This window comes from Mobula hypostoma, chromosome 7 (assembly GCF_963921235.1).
Source record: "Mobula hypostoma chromosome 7, sMobHyp1.1, whole genome shotgun sequence".
Lineage (NCBI taxonomy): Eukaryota > Metazoa > Chordata > Chondrichthyes > Myliobatiformes > Myliobatidae > Mobula > Mobula hypostoma.
The window spans coordinates 34,250,920-34,269,047 of NC_086103.1; the positions used below are offsets into that span (position 1 = coordinate 34,250,920).

At 39.0% G+C, this 18,128-nt stretch overlaps 1 protein-coding gene across 1 annotated transcript in view; it reads left to right on the forward strand.

Moving 5' to 3' along the window:
- The window catches only part of LOC134349226 (PDZ and LIM domain protein 4-like), a 109,718-nt gene extending 101,159 nt beyond the window's left edge, over positions 1–8,559 (forward strand). The window contains exons 6-7 of the mRNA XM_063053237.1: positions 2,783–2,903; positions 3,370–8,559. Coding sequence (XP_062909307.1) covers positions 2,783–2,903; positions 3,370–3,565 — 317 coding nt within the window. The 3' untranslated portion in view covers positions 3,566–8,559. The remainder of the gene's footprint in view (positions 1–2,782; positions 2,904–3,369) is intronic.
- Positions 8,560–18,128: the final 9,569 nt, after the last annotated feature.

Below are 18,128 nucleotides of genomic sequence, written 5' to 3' on the forward strand. Positions count from 1 at the left end.
ACATGCCAGATGGCACATAATCAATTAGCTCGTTTATTTCGGCTTTTTTCTTAAAGATGTGCTGGGTGTGTTCCAGCTACTGCTGCACCGCTGCATTCTTTGCGGCCTGGAGGTTGGGTACCACTGATACAAGTCACTTATAAGTCAATAGCATCATAACATTTTAAGTAACATTTGGATATTAAACACAGCGCATATTTCCCTCATATGAACATATAAAATCATTGCAACACACCAATATCGCGGAATTGTTTTCCTGCAACAAGATGGTCCCATCGAGGTGTGATGGGAGACAGCGATACTCGAAGGGGGTTCCTTATGTCCGGTCTATTCTGCAATTTAGTTTTCATTGCATTCATTGCAGAAAACTCTGCTTCACAGCGATATGATGTTGGAAATGAAAGCAACGTTTTTAGTGCTTTCGTGGCTATCTCAGGATATTCAGCCTTGACTTTAATCCAGAATGCCAGCGGAGATGTTATGCCAAACATACTTTTCAGCCCATCGTCATTTGCAAGCTTGAGGAGTTGGTCTTTCTCCCGTGCTGACATGGGAGATTAACCGGAAACATTCACAAATGGGTCACAGACCCATTCCTTTACACGTCTTGGGTCACTGATGACCTCGCGTGCGTAATGACCTCACGTGCGTAATGATCTCACGTGCGTTAAAGTTCAACAGTGGGCGTGACAGGGAATAAGGAAAGGTGCACCTGACTCGTCTCGTTTCATATCACCAAATCATATCGTTTCCTCGCAGCCCAGTAGCACATGCTTTGCGGCCCGGTGGTTCAGGACTGCTGGGCTACTGCATGCCTTGACCTGAAGGAATAGAATTTACAAAAGTAAGTTCAAATGTCTCCATGGTTTCAATTGTGTGTAACCTCCTGAAGAACATCTACCGTACCTGCAGACATGCAATGCTTGACTTTTGGGGCTTCTAATTTAAATTTCTTAAATGATGGCTACTATACTTCTAGCTAATAAATTACATAGTCTAGATTTCCCCCTCTCAAGCCCAATCTGTCCATCAGCCTTTTCATTTCTAAACTCATTAAAATCTATTTTGAAAATGCTTTTAGTCATCACTGGAGCTAGAGCGGTGGTACTCTAGTTCAATTAGCAGATTAATCACCCACAGGGCTAACAGTTGGGCTCTTTCCAATCTCATCGTGGCAATTAATGAATTTAAATTCAGTTGATTCTTTAGAAAGTAAAAACTTCTAGATTGTCTTCAACTTATCTGATACACTGATGCTCTTTTGGGAAAGAAATCTACCACTCTTAAATGGTCTGGCTTTTTTTTTTACTTCAGACCTTCCGTAATGTGGTCAATTCTTGAAGATCCTTTAGCAAGCCACTAAAGCTTTATCCTAGCTGCCATGTTAGGGTTAATCTGATAACTGGTGATGCTAACAAGCTTTGTTTGTTAATAGAGACTGATGTTTTCAACCAAGAGTACCTTTTTGTATCCTTGCTATTCACTGCATGTTCCAACTGACCTGGTGAGGTCATCTTCATAAACGGCTATGGAATGGTGTCTGCTTTGGGGAAACTATTCCTTGATAGTTTCTCCAAAGCAAACATAACAGTCTGATACTAAAGATGATGAAAATGTTCAGTTGATATTCCAAGCACTTTCAATTTCATATCTTCACGATACCAGCTTTTATAGTTTCCTTCTTTTCAAAATCTCATATAGTATTCACAAGATCACAGAAAATTTACAGTTCCTGGCATATTTCCAAGCCAGACTTTATATTTTTACTGTGGTGTATATATATACAGGAATTCATCCTGGGGAGAAAAAGAATTAAATGTGCCTTAACGTTTTTTTTTGTTTGGGTTCAGATTTTGAAAATACCACATCTGCAAATTGTCTTGAAAGTTTCAAATGCTTCTCAAACTTCCCATTAAATGCAATTAAGAAGAGGTTAAATTCTACTTTATTTCTTGTGAACTAAAAGTACCAGAAACCTGGTAAATAGGCAGATGTCTTATTCTGTTTAATAAATGGCATCAGCAATTAAAATCAAAACGTTTGAGAAAATTAATTATTCACATTCCAGTCATAGAGCATTTTGGATCAGCATTACTGAAGGTGTCCTTCAGACAGAAGTGGAGTTGGGGGTGTGAGCATGGAAAGGACATCAAAAGGAAATAAAACTTTTCTTTAAATTACAAAGAGTTAATCATATTCTAACTAGTACTGCCCATGGTTTATTCAAAATAAAATCTGAAACTTCCTTTTGATTCTTGATGGACCCACTGTTGGTAAAATAAATCTTTAATCAGTTTTTTTTTAAATAACATTCTGGTTGGTCTATTGATCAGGTCATCCTTTCTTCTCCCTTAAGTGTATGATCAGGATCTAAACACAAATGTTTCAAACAATTCAATTTAATATCCAAGAATGTATATAGTAAATTTCTTGCAGTATAGAGGAAATATGTATAATGTATACAGAATAGAAACGGTAAAATACTTGCAAATTTCTGGTCATTGCTTTTAAATATTCCTAACCATAGTTATGATGACCTGATAATATATACCTTCAGTAGACTGCAGATTGCTCATTAATCCCTGAGTCTTTCTGTTGTATACAACAGCAGGTGAATGGTGTTTTGCATATTCCACACAGACATCTCATTTTAATCTGGGTGAGCAGTTGTGCATCAACATCAAAATTACAGTTTAAAACTGTATATCAGTCTTTGTGTAAGTGTGAGATGGGGGATGGGGAAGAACAGTATTAAAAGAATATCTTATAAAATTTCTCGTAGGTGACAAAAGTGAAAGGCCAGCTGCCATCAAAAGTATAAAATCCCCTGTATCAAAATTCAGCAATGCTCCACCGACACTACAGAAGTTACCTCAGTGTACTAGATGTGAGACCGGCATTGTGTAAGTATGCAAGCCTGCAGAAAAACCTCGCATTTATACAAATGTACTGTAATGATGAATAAGGGGAAGGTACCCTCGGGTTTCAGTTCTTTGCCTCATCTAGTGACCTTCTGGAAAATAGCTTTGAGAGCAACTGGCATCAGAGTTGGTTGGATTCATAGGTATTGTGAGAGAGAAAAGACTGTTTCAGGGAACGGGACTGCAAAGACTCTGTTAGCCAAATGGTTGTGATGAATATGAGAAAGTACAAAGTAGTCATTCCTTTCTCACTGGGTTTAGCTCCCAACTTTGTAATCTGAGGGAAGTTTATAAGTTTTAATGTTAAGGTTCACTTTTTCAAAGACATTCTCATGTCGTCCTTTGTTTTCCTAATAATTTTATAAATTTGTTATTGCTCCACAGCTCATCTTGGCATTCTTTTGAATCAATTATTTTGTTTTTGTTAACATATTTCTGTTCTTTCTAGTGGTGCTGTTGTTAAGGCACGGGAGAAGCTATATCATCCAGCGTGCTTCATGTGTTCTGACTGTGGATTAAATCTAAAACAGAAAGGATACTTCTTCATTGAAGAGCAACTATATTGTGAGACCCATGCCAAAGCAAGAGTGCAGCCTCCAGAAGGTTACGAAGTTGTGGCTGTATATCCCAACTCCAGGGTGTAAGCTGGTGCCTTCAGGATCTCATTGTATTTAAAATACTTCTCTTTCTGCTCTAAGATCTGGATTCTGACTCCTATGTGCCATAATTTAAATTTGAGTTTGTGTTGAAGAAATGGGTAGAATCAAAATGATCCTACATCCAGAAATGATAAATCTGTCAAATTGAGTTGAATTATAAATGTTTACCAAGCATTTTCAAGCAATGGTATTAAATTAACTTGCAGTTGACCGTGTCAGCTTTATTTTTTATATGTTTTGACTCTGCCTGCTTCTTTTCTGTAAATGATAATTTATGCTATATTTGGATATCCATTACTTGTGTTTAATCAGACTGGGAATTAATGGAGCATATTATATGGTGGGGAGAACCTCAGTGGAACTCTCCATCTTTCCATTGGTGGTAGGAGAGCTGTGCTGAAGATCATCGTATGACAATCACTTGCAAAGTCCCCTGTATTTTCTTTAACCCGAACACTTTATTTACAGCATTCCAAATTGTTTATATCAGCAAAACTTGCGTGGACTAATATTTGCACTCTGGTGGGTAAGTGAGGCACATTCAAATTGTTCATTTTGTTGTTAAGATTGCTTTTGTGAAATTTCATGAGAAATTTTGGTCATTTTTTAATCTTGAGCACCAAAACACATACCACACTATGGCACAGAAGCTGCTTAATACTACTACTTTCATTTCTTTCAGAACTTTGGGCCTTTCTGCTTGCCTTTAATAGCACAGTAACTTGTACAGAGCTATTCTACTTAAATTTGAAACCAGTATATAAGAAAATCTTTCTGAATGCACTTCTAGATCTTACACGTTTGCTGTAGGTGGATACAAAGAATTAATACAGTTTAAAATTAAGATGACCATGTTTTTATTTGTAGGGAATGGTGTCTTTACCATATCAGATTATTAATAGCTGTTATTTCAGACAAGAAGCTAATATGTGCTGCTTTGTTTCAATGCTGCCTTCCTTAAGGAACTGATCACATTTGATGTTTTCCAGATAATATATTCTTGCTCTGTTAGGAAATGAATTTCATCTTGTGTAGTAAAGCAGTTTTTTTTACATCTTTATACTGATAGATTGTTAGCCTTGGATTAGTCTTTTTAAAACATGAAGTGTATATTGTAGTGTTAATAGACTTCTTTCAACCAGCCATTAGTTCAGGCTGGTTTTGCATTGCTTATGAATAATCAAAAGGCAGATCTAAAGTGTGCTGAAATATCTAGCTTATTTTTGTGTAAAATTAGTTGGAGAATGGGACCTAACACAAGTTCAACATTATGCAGGTTGAGGTAACTCGGAACGTGTATGTTGTAAATGTAACTATTTCACCAGTGGAATGGGAATATAAAACACTAGAGGCATTACTGGGAAATACTGCAACTTGTCCTGTACTGAAAAATGTGTTCTTAATTGTTTCTTTTTGGGCCACATTATTTACACCTGCTCACTCTGGATGGCTGCCTCATTGCACATGTTGAATAGCAATAAAGGTTATTAATTGGCTGCTTGAATTCAAGGCTGGAAGTACTTTTCATTCAGAACAGGTGTTGAAGGTAGGCTGTGAGAAGTCCAATTTGATGGGACACTAAGAATCCTGGGTAAGTGGTTTCAGATGCAGTTTTGAAATGTCTATGTACTTTGGAAGCATCTTGCAGTAATTTCACTTGGATAGGTGTAAAATTGTGGTAGTAAGAGTTGGTCATACCATGAGGATATGCTTGTTTGAAGAAATATAGCCCATTTATTGCTTCCAGAAGTACTGAGAAGAGGTGTTGAATTTTACTGCAGTGTGGTAAAAGATGACCCTAAAGAGTGTGACCTTTCTTGTTACGGGGTTGGGAGGGAGAAGGGGGTAGATGTGTAGGGCTAAAGGGCTACATTTGCATCTATTCTTACATTTGCTACACATTACATTTGGACTTGGTTTCCCTGATGGAAAGATAATAGTCAAACTCTAAGAAGCAGCTGCCTTGTGAGCAATGATTGACATTGTTATTGAATTGGAATTAGATTGTCCAAATGGTTTTGGGAAAAGGAATGGAACATATTCTGATTGTAATGGTTTACATTATAAAACCATAAGACAAGAGCAGAATTAGGCACCTCAGCCCATTGAGTCTGCCCCACCATTCAATCATGGCTGATTCCTTTTCCCCTTCCTCAGGCCCACTCCCTGGCCTTCAGCCCCATAACCTTTGATGCCATGTCCAATGAAGAACCTATCAATCTCTGCCTTAAGTACACCCAACAACCTGGCCTCCACAGCTGCCTGTGGTAGCAAATTGCATAATATTGTCTGGTAGTTTGCCTAAAAGCACAATCCACTGGAGGGTTAGTGAGTGATATAATGGAAATGTATAGCACTAGGCTTGACCTTAGTGGAGGTTTGTGTCATTTATGATATTGTACACTTCCTATTATTTTTGCTGCATTGTTATTTTGTCCTGCAATAGTTAACAGCAAGTATTAGAAGGAAAAAGTGATTTTGTTTGTGGGTATGAAAACCTGTATACATAATAAAAGAAAACACTATGATAAGACCTTTTTTGGATGACGGCATGTCTAAGTATAAGGCAAATTGTGCCCTATCTGTGGATGGTAGAATTTCAGAGACGCGAGCCATATTGGGTGAAATGAAAATGTTATGTTACATTATTTTTCCCATTTTCACAGTATTATAGTGTGTGGGCTTTCTTATTTTTATAATCCATTCTTCTGTATAGAGTAAACAATTTTGAGATGGTTTCTTGTTAACTGCCAGTCTTGGTAATGTAGCATCAATGTGACTAATCCTCATCTGTCATCCTTTCCATAGGTATATTGTTATAAGTCTCATAGGGTCAAAGCCATAGCAATTACCTCTGCCTAACACTGCTAAATTGGTTAGTTCACAGCAAACTCCTGATATTAAATGTACATTCATTAGAAATCTCTCAAGGACAGGGGTTCTACCTTGTGAATGCATGTTTTCTGTTGCTGATGGACCAGAATTGGTGTAGATTTTGTTCTCGTTTTTCTCCCTCACCAATATGCGGAACTGAAGTAAAAACATTGCTATTCTAATGTAACAAACTTACAGTGGATTTTTGTTAATTGAGACCCATCAGAACTGTTACATTTTGACCAAAATAAACAATTATCCAAAGTTTCATGGAACTGGAGGTATAAAAAGGACAACCTGAGCAACAAATTATGTATTTAATTGCAATACAGAACAAATTAGAGTACTACCAATAGTATTACAGTACTATAAAACTGTATTTGTTTCTAAGCTACATTAATCCAGTGTGAGCTGCTGTGTTCTTTTGCTTGACTATAAATGAACAAAATCAGTGTAGACACCTACTGCAAATAATGAACTGCTTTCACGCAATGCTTTCGACGATTGCATCCTCCAAGTCTTCATTTTCATCGTAGTATTCAAGATGCTTGTCAATACCCTCAAGTTCTTTATAGTTCCCAACTTATTGGAGTAGTGAAGTAATTTCATGTTTACTCCTGGCCGTTTCTGGCATCTCCAAGCCTGAATGCTTGAAACCTCAATGAGCAAAATATTTCTGAATTGTCTTTATGCTAACTTCTTGCCAACTGTCAGTAACAAAGATCACTGCTTTTTGAACACAAACACATGCAACTGATGCTATTTTAAAACTGTTCGCTCGAATCACAGTGTATTGTCTAATGGCATGCAAGTGCACCTGACTGACACTTGTTAGAAACTGTTCAGCACAGTGTCCTGTCACAATTAGGCAGCGTAGAGTCCCAAATAAGCAAATAGAATTCTGGCAATTTTCATGATTACAATTCTGTAAGAGTTGTCACAAATAAGCAGCTAACTCAATTAAACACTCTATTACGTTGTTTGCAAGCTGTCTCATTATTGTTCATATCAGAACAATAAATTCTTGTGTATAGGATCAAGTTGTTTATTATTTCCATTATTTTTCTTTTTTGCCAGGAAGTGAATGCTCTATGTGGGGTTAATGAATTTCTAAAGCAATACAATAAATGAATAGTAAGTTTTTTTTTTAAGTGCAACAAATATGAGCAAACTTTAGTACAATGCACATTAGTCAATAGATAAGTGAGGTGGCAGAATAACTTTGTATATGAATTGCATATTAATGTATTTCAGGAGTGGTTGTTTGGATCACTAAACCACATGTTACTTTTATGAAATAAGCAAAAGTATCTTTGATTTTAAGGATCTAAGAGGCACCTAATTGTTTAACCATTTTGGCTTGTCGCTAACATTGACAAACTGTTTTATTGACCAAATTTGAAGCCCAGTATATATTTTTTTTATGCCAGTTACTCATTTGAGAACACTGAGCAGTTCTGAAGTGTTGTCTAAATATATATTTTTCAATGCATGTGCTTCTTGCAAAACCTTGGAAAAATAAAAGGCCTCTAATGTGCTGGTTGAATGCAACCTGTACACTTTACCTTTTTACACAATGTACTTAATCTGTATGTCATGATAAAAATTACTCAGTTCCAATGTTTCTGTAATGGCAAAATTGGTGATGTTGTCTGAAAACAATTCTGTTCCAGTTTTGATGGTGAACACATGCTATTTTCTTTAAATCATTGAATAAGAAATGGATCTGTACAGCAATGGTAGGTAAATGGGATCAATATTTTCACATGCTTGTCAAAATTTGTAGTTTAGTTCTTTCATTTCATTGGCCAGTCAGGTTCTATTCTAAATTTGAATGGTGTTTTACTGTATCCAAGGTTTTAACAGAAACATATAAAGGTTGTTGAAAGGCACTAATGCTTGCTCTTTATGTTCCCATTCCCTTAGACCTTGAATGTTAAGTCTGCTACATATTTTGGTACATTTACAATGTCATCTACTGACATTCCTGATTCAATTTTAACTCTGTAGATTAATTTTATTACAATTTTCCTCTGTATTCAGTCTTAAGTAATTGCATAATTACAACACTAAACACCACTAAAGAATGCAAATAAAGCCATGAACTTGCATTTTTTGACTAAATGTTTCATTTTTCTGTTTGTGAGTTCTTTAGAATTAGTTACTAGTAGTAGATGCCATCTAACCTGATGCAAGTCAAAGGAGTCCATTTCAGGACAGGATTTGAACTTGGAAATACACAAACAGGGTTTCTTGTGACCATAATCTGTCACTCATATTTGTTATGATGCACAATAGTGAATTCAATATCAAAACACCATATTGCACTTCTCTCCAATAAAATTACTAATTTTAGTGATACAGAAAAGCTTTTAGTTAAAAACTATATTAAACATGTTCCAATTTAACGAGTTTTTGGAAGTCAATATTTGGCTCTTGTAGATTGTCTGACTTTCCCTAGTTCTACTATGTTTAACTGGGGTGGGGAGATGGCGCACATTTTCCCAGTACATTACAAGGCAATCGTCTGGATTTCATACTATTAAAAGCAGGAACATGACTGAACCAAATAGGAATGTATTAATATACTATTTAGAAGATATCAAGGTCATGAATAATTTGGGCTGAAAGGCATATTTCTATGCTTTGAATCTAAATGATATCTTATTAATGTTGCTAGATTCAATGATGGTCAACAATTAGCTTCTGTGAATACTTCACTATTGGCTTTTGAGAAAGTTTCTGACAAATGGAGATTTCCAGATTTGTTTTCGCCAAAGTAGGATTGTTCATCAATGAGCCATCTTTTCACTGAAATAACTTCATCATGAAATGACATTCAGCCATGTTTATTCTGGAATGACTTCATCTTGCTGAGAGCAGTATTCTAGTATATAATAACTTCTCAAAAGGAGCAAGCTGTATAAATACACGCAGAATATACATGTGTTGGTAAAACAAAGTGCACTGTGCCAGCAAAGGAGGAAAAAGATGGATTGCAAGCAGATGGCAACAACAGTACATGTATGAAATGTCTTCTGTTCAGAGTCATGACAATCAAAGTTGTAAAAATGCCTGTATAAGGTTATTTTAATTAACTATCTGGGAAATAAGGGATTGTTTGCATCTATATGCATGTTACTGCAGCTTCATGAAATTAGATGCCTGTATTATTTTCAATGTAATATATTATGACAAGAAATTTGCAATGCTGCTATCACTGGAGTACAAAAAGTTTCCTTTATCAGTTGAAATGAACCTTGAACTACAGAAGTGCAACAAAGCAACCACTGGTATCATAAATTCAGGATTAATGTCTCCTTGTATTAGAATGTACTTTGTGAATTTGATTGTCTCATCTTCTATTTAACATTTAGGAAATTGCTGATATTTATTATACAATTCAGGGCATTATCAGCAGTGGGCCTGATGGTGAAATTACCTTATTACTTTCACAAATACAGGTTTCCCCCGTCATCCGAAGGTACAGTGTTCCTATGAAATGGTTCGTAAGCCGGAAGGTTGTAAAGCGAAGAAGCAATTACCACTTATTTATATGAGAAAAATTTGTGAGCATTCGCAGAGCCAAAAATAACCTACCAAATCATGCCAAATAACACACATAACCTAAAATAACAGTAACATATAGTAAAAGCAGGAATGATATGATAAATACACACAGCCTATTTAAAGTAGAAATACTTCTCTACAATCATTGCCTGCACTGTTCTCCGTAGCGAAAATCTCACACAAGCGCTCTTGGCAAAAACACGGCGCAAATGCTCTGGGCAAAAACACTCTCTCCAGTAATCTTTAAGCTATGGAGCTGCCAAATCATACCAATTAACACATAAAAATACACAGCCTATATAAAGTAGAAATAATGTATGTACAGTGTAGTATCACTTACTGGAATTGGGAAGACAGCGCAGAGCACACTGATGATGGTGTGTTAGGCTGAGTCGTCGGAGGTTGGGGTGGTGCAGTGGCCCCCCCCCCCCCCACCCTCCAGGCAGTGAACCGATACTGATCCACGAAGCATGCAGGTGTACAGCGGTGGCCGGGATGCACCCAACACATCTTTAAGAAAAAAAAAGAAATAAGCTAATTAATTAGGTGACACAATCAACAATCGCCTCTGATCTGGGCGGACATTTACGTGCCAGGTGACACCTAATTAAATAGCTTGTGTCTTTCGGCTTTTTTTCTTAAAGATGTGCTGGGTGCCTCCCGGCTACCACTGCATTCTCCGCGACAATGTATCAGTCTGCGGTTGGGGTGGTGGGATACTGGGGTGTCATCTCATCATCGTCTGTTTCCATCAGGGCAGCCAGGTCATCTGTGTCCGCCTGCCTCGATGTCAAAAGTGGAGGTTCGTTGTCTGCTGTGGCTGATTTGGAAGGCTTGAAAAACGACAGTATGCTTGACTGCTTAGCCTAGCGCATTTTTCTATCATACAGTTCTTTGTAAGCACTCAAACCATCCTGCAAGTATGCCCTAAACCTACGTACCCTTTCAAAATTAAAGTCATACTTTAACATGGCAGCAAAAATCTCATGCAGTTGCTTTATGTTCAGTTCCTGGGCGACTTCACTTTCGGTCTGTTCGCTACTGCATTCAGTTTTGATTGTTATCCTTTCCTCTTCCAATTGCATCAGCTCTTCATCTATCAGTTCTTGGTCATGAGATGCCAAAACCTCTTGAACATCATCTTCGTCAACTTCCACAAGCCAAACTCACTTTGTCCTTGCTTCGCTCACCACGATTGAAATGCTTAATTATGTCTAGTTTTAAGCTAAGTGTAACACCCTTATGAGCTATTTTAGGCTTTTCTGATACCTTAGAACTCATCTTGTAAATGGATGCTCACAGGCACGTGTTTAAGCAATGCCGGCGAGAATTCTGTTCCGGGGGAGGAGCGGCTGCTCGGGGCGTGCGCTGCTTTTTTTGTAACAGTGAAAACACCTGTTAGCGAAAACAGGTAACTAATGTAGGTCTTTCGTAACAGTGAGGTTTCGTAAAGCGAATGTTCGAAAAGCGGGGGACATTTATATGTCCTTTGTCACGTGAAGCAGCAGATCATAACATTTAGATATCCATTGCACCCCTAGTGATTGCAACTGTCAGGTGTTCGTATGATGGTTGGAGTTGTACAGCACAGAAACAGCCCCTTTGGCCCAGCTCATTCTTGCCAACCAAGATGTCTGAGCAAAATGCTAGTCTCATTTGGCCAATATCCCTCTCAACCTTTTCTATCCATTTACCCTATCTCTTAAACTTTCCCCTTGGGTTCTTTCCGATAGTGGGACAATCAGAACTGCATACACTACTGCAAGTGTAGTTTCACTAACATCTTGTACATATGTAATATGACATCCCAACTCTTGTACTCAGTGCCATGTCTGATGAAGGCAAGCATACCACATGCATTCTTCACCACCCTTTCTATCTGTCCTCATAGGCTGCCTTTATTTGGGGCGGTGGGGGGGGGGGGGAGTGATCTAGGTGAATTTGACCATGGTGTGATTCTTGTTGCCAGTTGAGGTGGTTTGAGTATCTCAGAAACCTGCTGATCTCTTGGGATTTTCATGCACAACAGTCTCTAAAGTCTACACATATGCAAAATGCTGGAGGAATTTAGCAGGTCAGGCAGTATCTATGGAAAGGAGTAAACAGTCAACAGAACATTCTTCAGTACCGGAAAAGAAGGGGGAAGGCACAAGAATAAAAGGTGGGTAGAGGGGACTGAGGATAGCTAACTGAAGCCGGGTATGTAGAAAAGATAAAGGGCTGTGGACGAAGGTATCTGATAGGAGAAGGAACCATAGGAGGAAGAAGGGGGAGAGCCTTTTGGAGGTGATAGGCAGGTGAAAAGAGGTAAGAAGTCAGAGTTGGGAATAGAAGAAGAGGGGGAGGGAAGTTTTTTTTTACTGGAAGAAGAAATCAATATTCATGCCATTGGGTTGGAGGCTACCCAGCAGCATATAATTTGTTGCTCCTGCACCCTGAGAGTTGACTCATCGTGGCACAAGAGGAGGCCATGGACCGATATGTTGGAATGGGAATTGGAATTAAAATGTTTGGACACTGGGAAGTTCCACTTTTGGCAAATGGAGCGCGGTGAAATGGTCCCCCGTTTTACAACGGGTGACAGCAATGTAGAGGACGTCGCATCGGGTGCACCAGACTCTATAGCTGACTCCAGCAGATTCACAGGTAAGGTGTTGCCTCACCTGGAAGGACTGTTCGGGGCCCTGAATGGAGGTGAAGTTAGCTACTTTTACCTGAGACAGGGTGGGAAGAGGTACAGTCAAGATATCTGCAGGAATTGGTAGGTTTTATAAGAAGAAAGCCCTTAACTCTGAGTGGAGTCATTGGGACAGTGTTTTTTTTAGCAGGCTTTCTTATTTTTATGAGGCCAATTTGCTAGCTTGACACTCAACGGATGGAAAGCGTGCAAGGGAGCCAGCTGGAATCGAACTCAGGAGCCTTCTCTCCGCAGTCTGGCGCTGATGCCACTATGCCAACAGCCAGCAGAGGTTTTATAAAAGATGTCGTTAAACAGATTGTCTCCAGAGATGGAGACAGACAGGGCAAGAAGGGGGAGGGAGGTGTCAGTAATGGACTGTGAATTTAAGGGCAGGGTGGAAATTGGAGGTAAATTTGGTGAACTGTTGAGCCTCAACATGGGTGCATGAAGCAGCACAAATACAATTGTCAATGTAGTGGAGGAAGAGTTGGGAAGCATTATCAGGGGGAATCTTGGAGCAAGGACTGTTCCATATAGCTAATGTTAAGGTAGGCATAGCTGGCTACCCTTCGAGTCTGAAGATAGTGGGAGAAGCCAAAGGAAAAATTATTGAGGGTGAGGACTAGTTCTGCAGATGGAGGAGGGTGGTGGTGAATGCGAACTGGTTGGTTCTTTTATTGAGAAAAAAGTGGAGAGCTTTAAAGCCTTCTTGATGGGAGATAGAAGCGAAGAAGTGTAGACAAATACCGATAAGCAAAGGGTCCATGGACCTCAGGTTGTGAATCACCTGCTCTAGAGTTTATAGAGAATGGTGCAAAAAATAAAAACATCCAGTGAGCAGTAGTTTTGTGGGTGAAAATGCCTTGCTAATGAAAAAGGTCAGAGGAGAATACCCGGACTGGTTCAAACTGACAGGAAGGTGACAGTAACTCAAATAATGGTGTGTTACAACAATGGTGTGCAGTAATACACACCATGGCAATCCTTGAAGTAGATGGGCTACAGCAGCAGAAGACCATGAACATCCATCATCAAGGACCACCGCCATCCAGGCCATGCTCTCTTCTCACTACTGCCATCAGGAAGGAGGTTCAGGGTCCTTAAGTCCCACACCACCACATTACCCTGTACTACCTGACAACCATCAGGCTCCTGAATTAATGTGGATAACTTCACTCATCTCAACGCTAAACTGATTCCCCCACCCATAGACTTGCTTTCAAGGACTCTGCAACCTGTGTCTTCAGTATTTATTTCATGTAGAAATCCTATCAGACCTTTATCTCCCCCTGTTCTAGTCTGCCTCCTGGATATCCTCACTTAGACGTCTATTTTTAATTCATCTTCCTTATCTGTTACATGACTACTTTTAGGTTCCAAGCACTTCCAAATCAGCTTAAATCCTCTCAAGTAGTTCCAGCAAATCGCCCTGCCAGGTCCCCCCTCTATCTGAGGTGAAGAAGAAATCCCAATGACCTAATAACGTGACTCCCTCTTGTTTGTCCTATCTGCTTACTCCTATTCCCACTGTAGTCCCCCGGCAAGCCTCAGGGTCGCTCAGCTTGCTGTCGTTTTGGGAAACAGCCCTCAGCCCCACCAAACTGGGTAATTAGTTTGTGTGGATGCTGTGTGATGTACACCACCCTGCCCAAATAACAGACAATACACCAGATACGATTAAATGAATTACAGTTTATAGATCTTACCGGAACTGTGTAATTAATAGAGAATAAAATATAAAAGGAAAATAAAAGGCGCCACACTTATCAAAGTTCAATCTCTTCGTGCACGAACAGTTGGAGCTCAGGATCTTCCTCCTTCATCCTGCGATCCCCTCGGACCACCTGAACCTGCCGCCTGGGACCAACAACGGTGGTCGACCAGACACTCCACATGAGTCCGTCTCCATCTCCTCTCCTCGCCGAACAACCTGGACCTCGGTCTTCTGATCGGGGTCCGACCCCGTTCGCCAACTCACAGCACCTTGTCCATCCTCCCTCTCTCTCTCACGTCTTCTGCCCAAAAACCCGCACATCACAATAACTTACAGACACACAGAAAGAATAACATCTATCCCAATTGGTTCGTTCATCCTCTTATCAATAAAATAATCCAAACAAACTACTAGCGGGAGGATTTTCTCAGCAGTTAACATAACAAAAAAGCCATTTCAATTATAACATAACAAAGAAGCCATTTTAATTAGCCTACGCAGTAACATAAAAGAAGAATCCCCTTACACCACTAAAGCACGGCTTCTGGAGGAATCCAAAGATTAGTCTTTAAGGTCCCATACCATAGCACATTGCTTCATAGTAGCTGGCTGTAAGATTGGGGTTTGAGTGCCACTACTGCCTGTAAGAAGTTTTATGTTCTCCTGGTTGACTGCGTGGATTTCCTGCGGGTGCTCAGGTTTTCTCCCACATCCCAAAGACGTATAGTTAGGGCGAGTAGGTTTTGGGCCTGCTATGTTGGTACCAGAAGCATGGTAACACTTGCAGGCAGCCCAGCATAATCTTTGATTTAGATTTGATACAAATGACACAGTTCTCTGTATGTTTCGATGTATAAGCAACAAATAAAGCTATTCTCCTGCTGAAGGGTCTTGGCCCAAAATGTCGACTGTACTTTTTTCCGTAGATGTTGAGCCTGGCCTGCTGAGTTCCTCCAGCATTTTGTGGGTGTTGCTTGGATTTTCAGCAACTGCGGATTTTTCTCTTGTTTGTAATCTCCTTAAACTCTCCTTTTAACCTTCTGCCTTATTCGTTATATTAATTCAGCAGGTTCTCTTGTCTTTTTCTACCTTTAGAGTCTATTGTAACAATGTATACATTAAGCTCCAAGACTTTGCTCTCCCCTTAAGGATTTTCTGCAACCCATTTCAAGACCACGTTGATTGTGACACCGAAGAAGCAAAATAGAATCCTGCAGTCTTATTCACTGCCACAGAATCTCCTATCTGTCCCCATGCTAGAGTTTAAACACACGTTAAAATCTTGTTTATATTGAAGAGTACCTACTCCTGGCAAGGCTCATAATATATAAATAATCTCATAAATTGCTGGAACAAATCTCATGGGGTTTATAAGCATACATGCCAATGCTTAAATTATTTTGTCACTAATTCTATTTTGTTTTATCTAGCAAGTCTTTTTACATGGGATCGCGACTGCTCTGAAATCTTTACCAAATATTAATTATGCTATGGAAGTCAGTGACTCGTATTGGGAAGATGTTTATTCAACATAACAACGATATCTTTCTAGATTTTTGGCCAAATGATTATTGTAAGTGTAAGAAATCCAGTCAATATTTCCTACCCAATCTGTACAATAGTTCTCTGAATCCTACATGTGTACCATCATGAACAGTAGTCCTATCATTCTTCTTCTTCCACAACCTGCAAACATTGAGACCATTTCCAATGTCTGCTTTTATTTCCTGACAGTTGGATATGTTAAAACATTAAGAATGAACAAAGAAATTTTACTATCACAATAGAATAGTAAAACAAATGTTTACTATAAGCTCTTCTCAGGCTTCCAGCCGGGTACAGGTATCGATTATAACTGATGTTTCTAAGAAGGTAGCAGAGTTTGTCATTGAAATCACAGTTATAATTGATATTTGTACCCAGCTGGAAGCCTGAGAAGAGTTTATTCATTACATATGCCAGGAATGCACTAGATCCTTTTTCAGATGTTTACTATGTTTAGAGGGCAGTAGAAACACACACAATCAATGCAATTAATAAATCACTTTAATTGCAGGATAAATCATTCCCTGTTTCTTTAAAATGCTCTTTCTAAGTGTCTATTTTATACACATTAATTTATATATCTATCCAGTTGTTCGATCTTGCAATGGGGTTCCCCTTGATCAATGAAAATGCTCTGTCATTTTTATTTTATGTTTCACCTTCTCCGAGTATTACCTTGCTCCTAGATTCATTTCCAACAATCTGAAGGTATTTAGCCCATAGGCGTTCATTTATTTATAACCATGGAGTTCCTAAAGTTCTGTTTTTGGGCATGGGGTTCCAACAGAGATTCAGGTGTACATTTAACAGTACTGGAGGTGGTAGTAGTAGTGAATAGAGGAAAGATGAGCAAACTTGTATTTGAAGGGAGTTTCAAAGTATTTCCCTTGTGAAGAATATGCAAGATTATAAGTCATATGAATATTTGAGAGCAGCTCATATTATTAAAGCGGCAGGGAAATTTATGTAAGCTTTTGTGTGAACACCAATAGCTAAATCACCTGCTCTGTCTGGGACAGTGATGACTTCATCAATATATGTGGTTAAAGTTTACACAACCAAAGAGGATTTGTATTCTACGAGCTAGTTCCCATCTGGGCATATATTCAACAGATAACCAACACAGATTTGTGAAGAGTGCAGGAATTTATCCTGTTTGGCATGATAGCCATACAACAACATATTAAACCTATACAGTTCAATGCGTTGCTAGGATCCCTACGGTAATGGTGCCTTACAAAACATTGTGTACTATTGCAAGTTCCAGCTGTTGATCCTTTTTAACTTTCTTTGTAGTCAAAGATTCCAAAAAAATGACTTGTCTGCTTGAACAAACATTGCTAAACATTTGTTGCAGCTGGTGTTTAAGTTGTGATTAATACCCTGTTCTGTTCCAGTTGGTACATGCTAGGAAGATGTCAAGGAATTAAAAGGGTGCAAGGAGATTGAGGAAAGTGGTATTTGTTATGGAGTACTGTGAACAGAAAACAGATAAACACGCTGCAGCTTAACTAATACAGGAGGAAAGTTACTGCTGTATTTAAGAGGGATCCAAGGTGTAGGGGTAATAAGAAAAAACCTTGAAATTAAAAACGATCAATAATTAAATTAAACAAATTTTAGATAATTATGGTGAAATAACTAGAATTTTCGATGCAGTCTTTCTAATAAAAGACTGGTGGGAATATTTATTTACAGCTTTTAACTAGAAAATAAGGAAACTTTGCTGGTCTCTGAGGAAAGTCAGTGAATTTTAGGGATGCCTCTTTGAGGCCTGGCCATAAACTGCCATTTACAATCTATAGAGATGTATCCTCTGCTTACATATCAAAAACCCCTCTGTGTACATACATCTATCGATGCTTCTGGACACATCTTCAGTGATGTTCCTGGAATCATCGGGTGTTTCGGGTCTTTCAACATCATACAACCTCCTCCAGGTGACCCAGCCGGGACTGATCAGACCCCAGCTTGTGTCAGGGTGGCTAGCTACTTATGACTCCATGACTCCCCTCTTTTGAGCCACAGCCATCTTGAGGCCCTCTCTGCCGCATCGGTGGTACTGCGGATGGCTCTCCTCTTCCTCTCTCCCTCGATGCCCAAAATGCTGAAGGCTCTAACTAAAGAATGGGCTATGAATCCCCTACAACCAACCTCCACTGGGA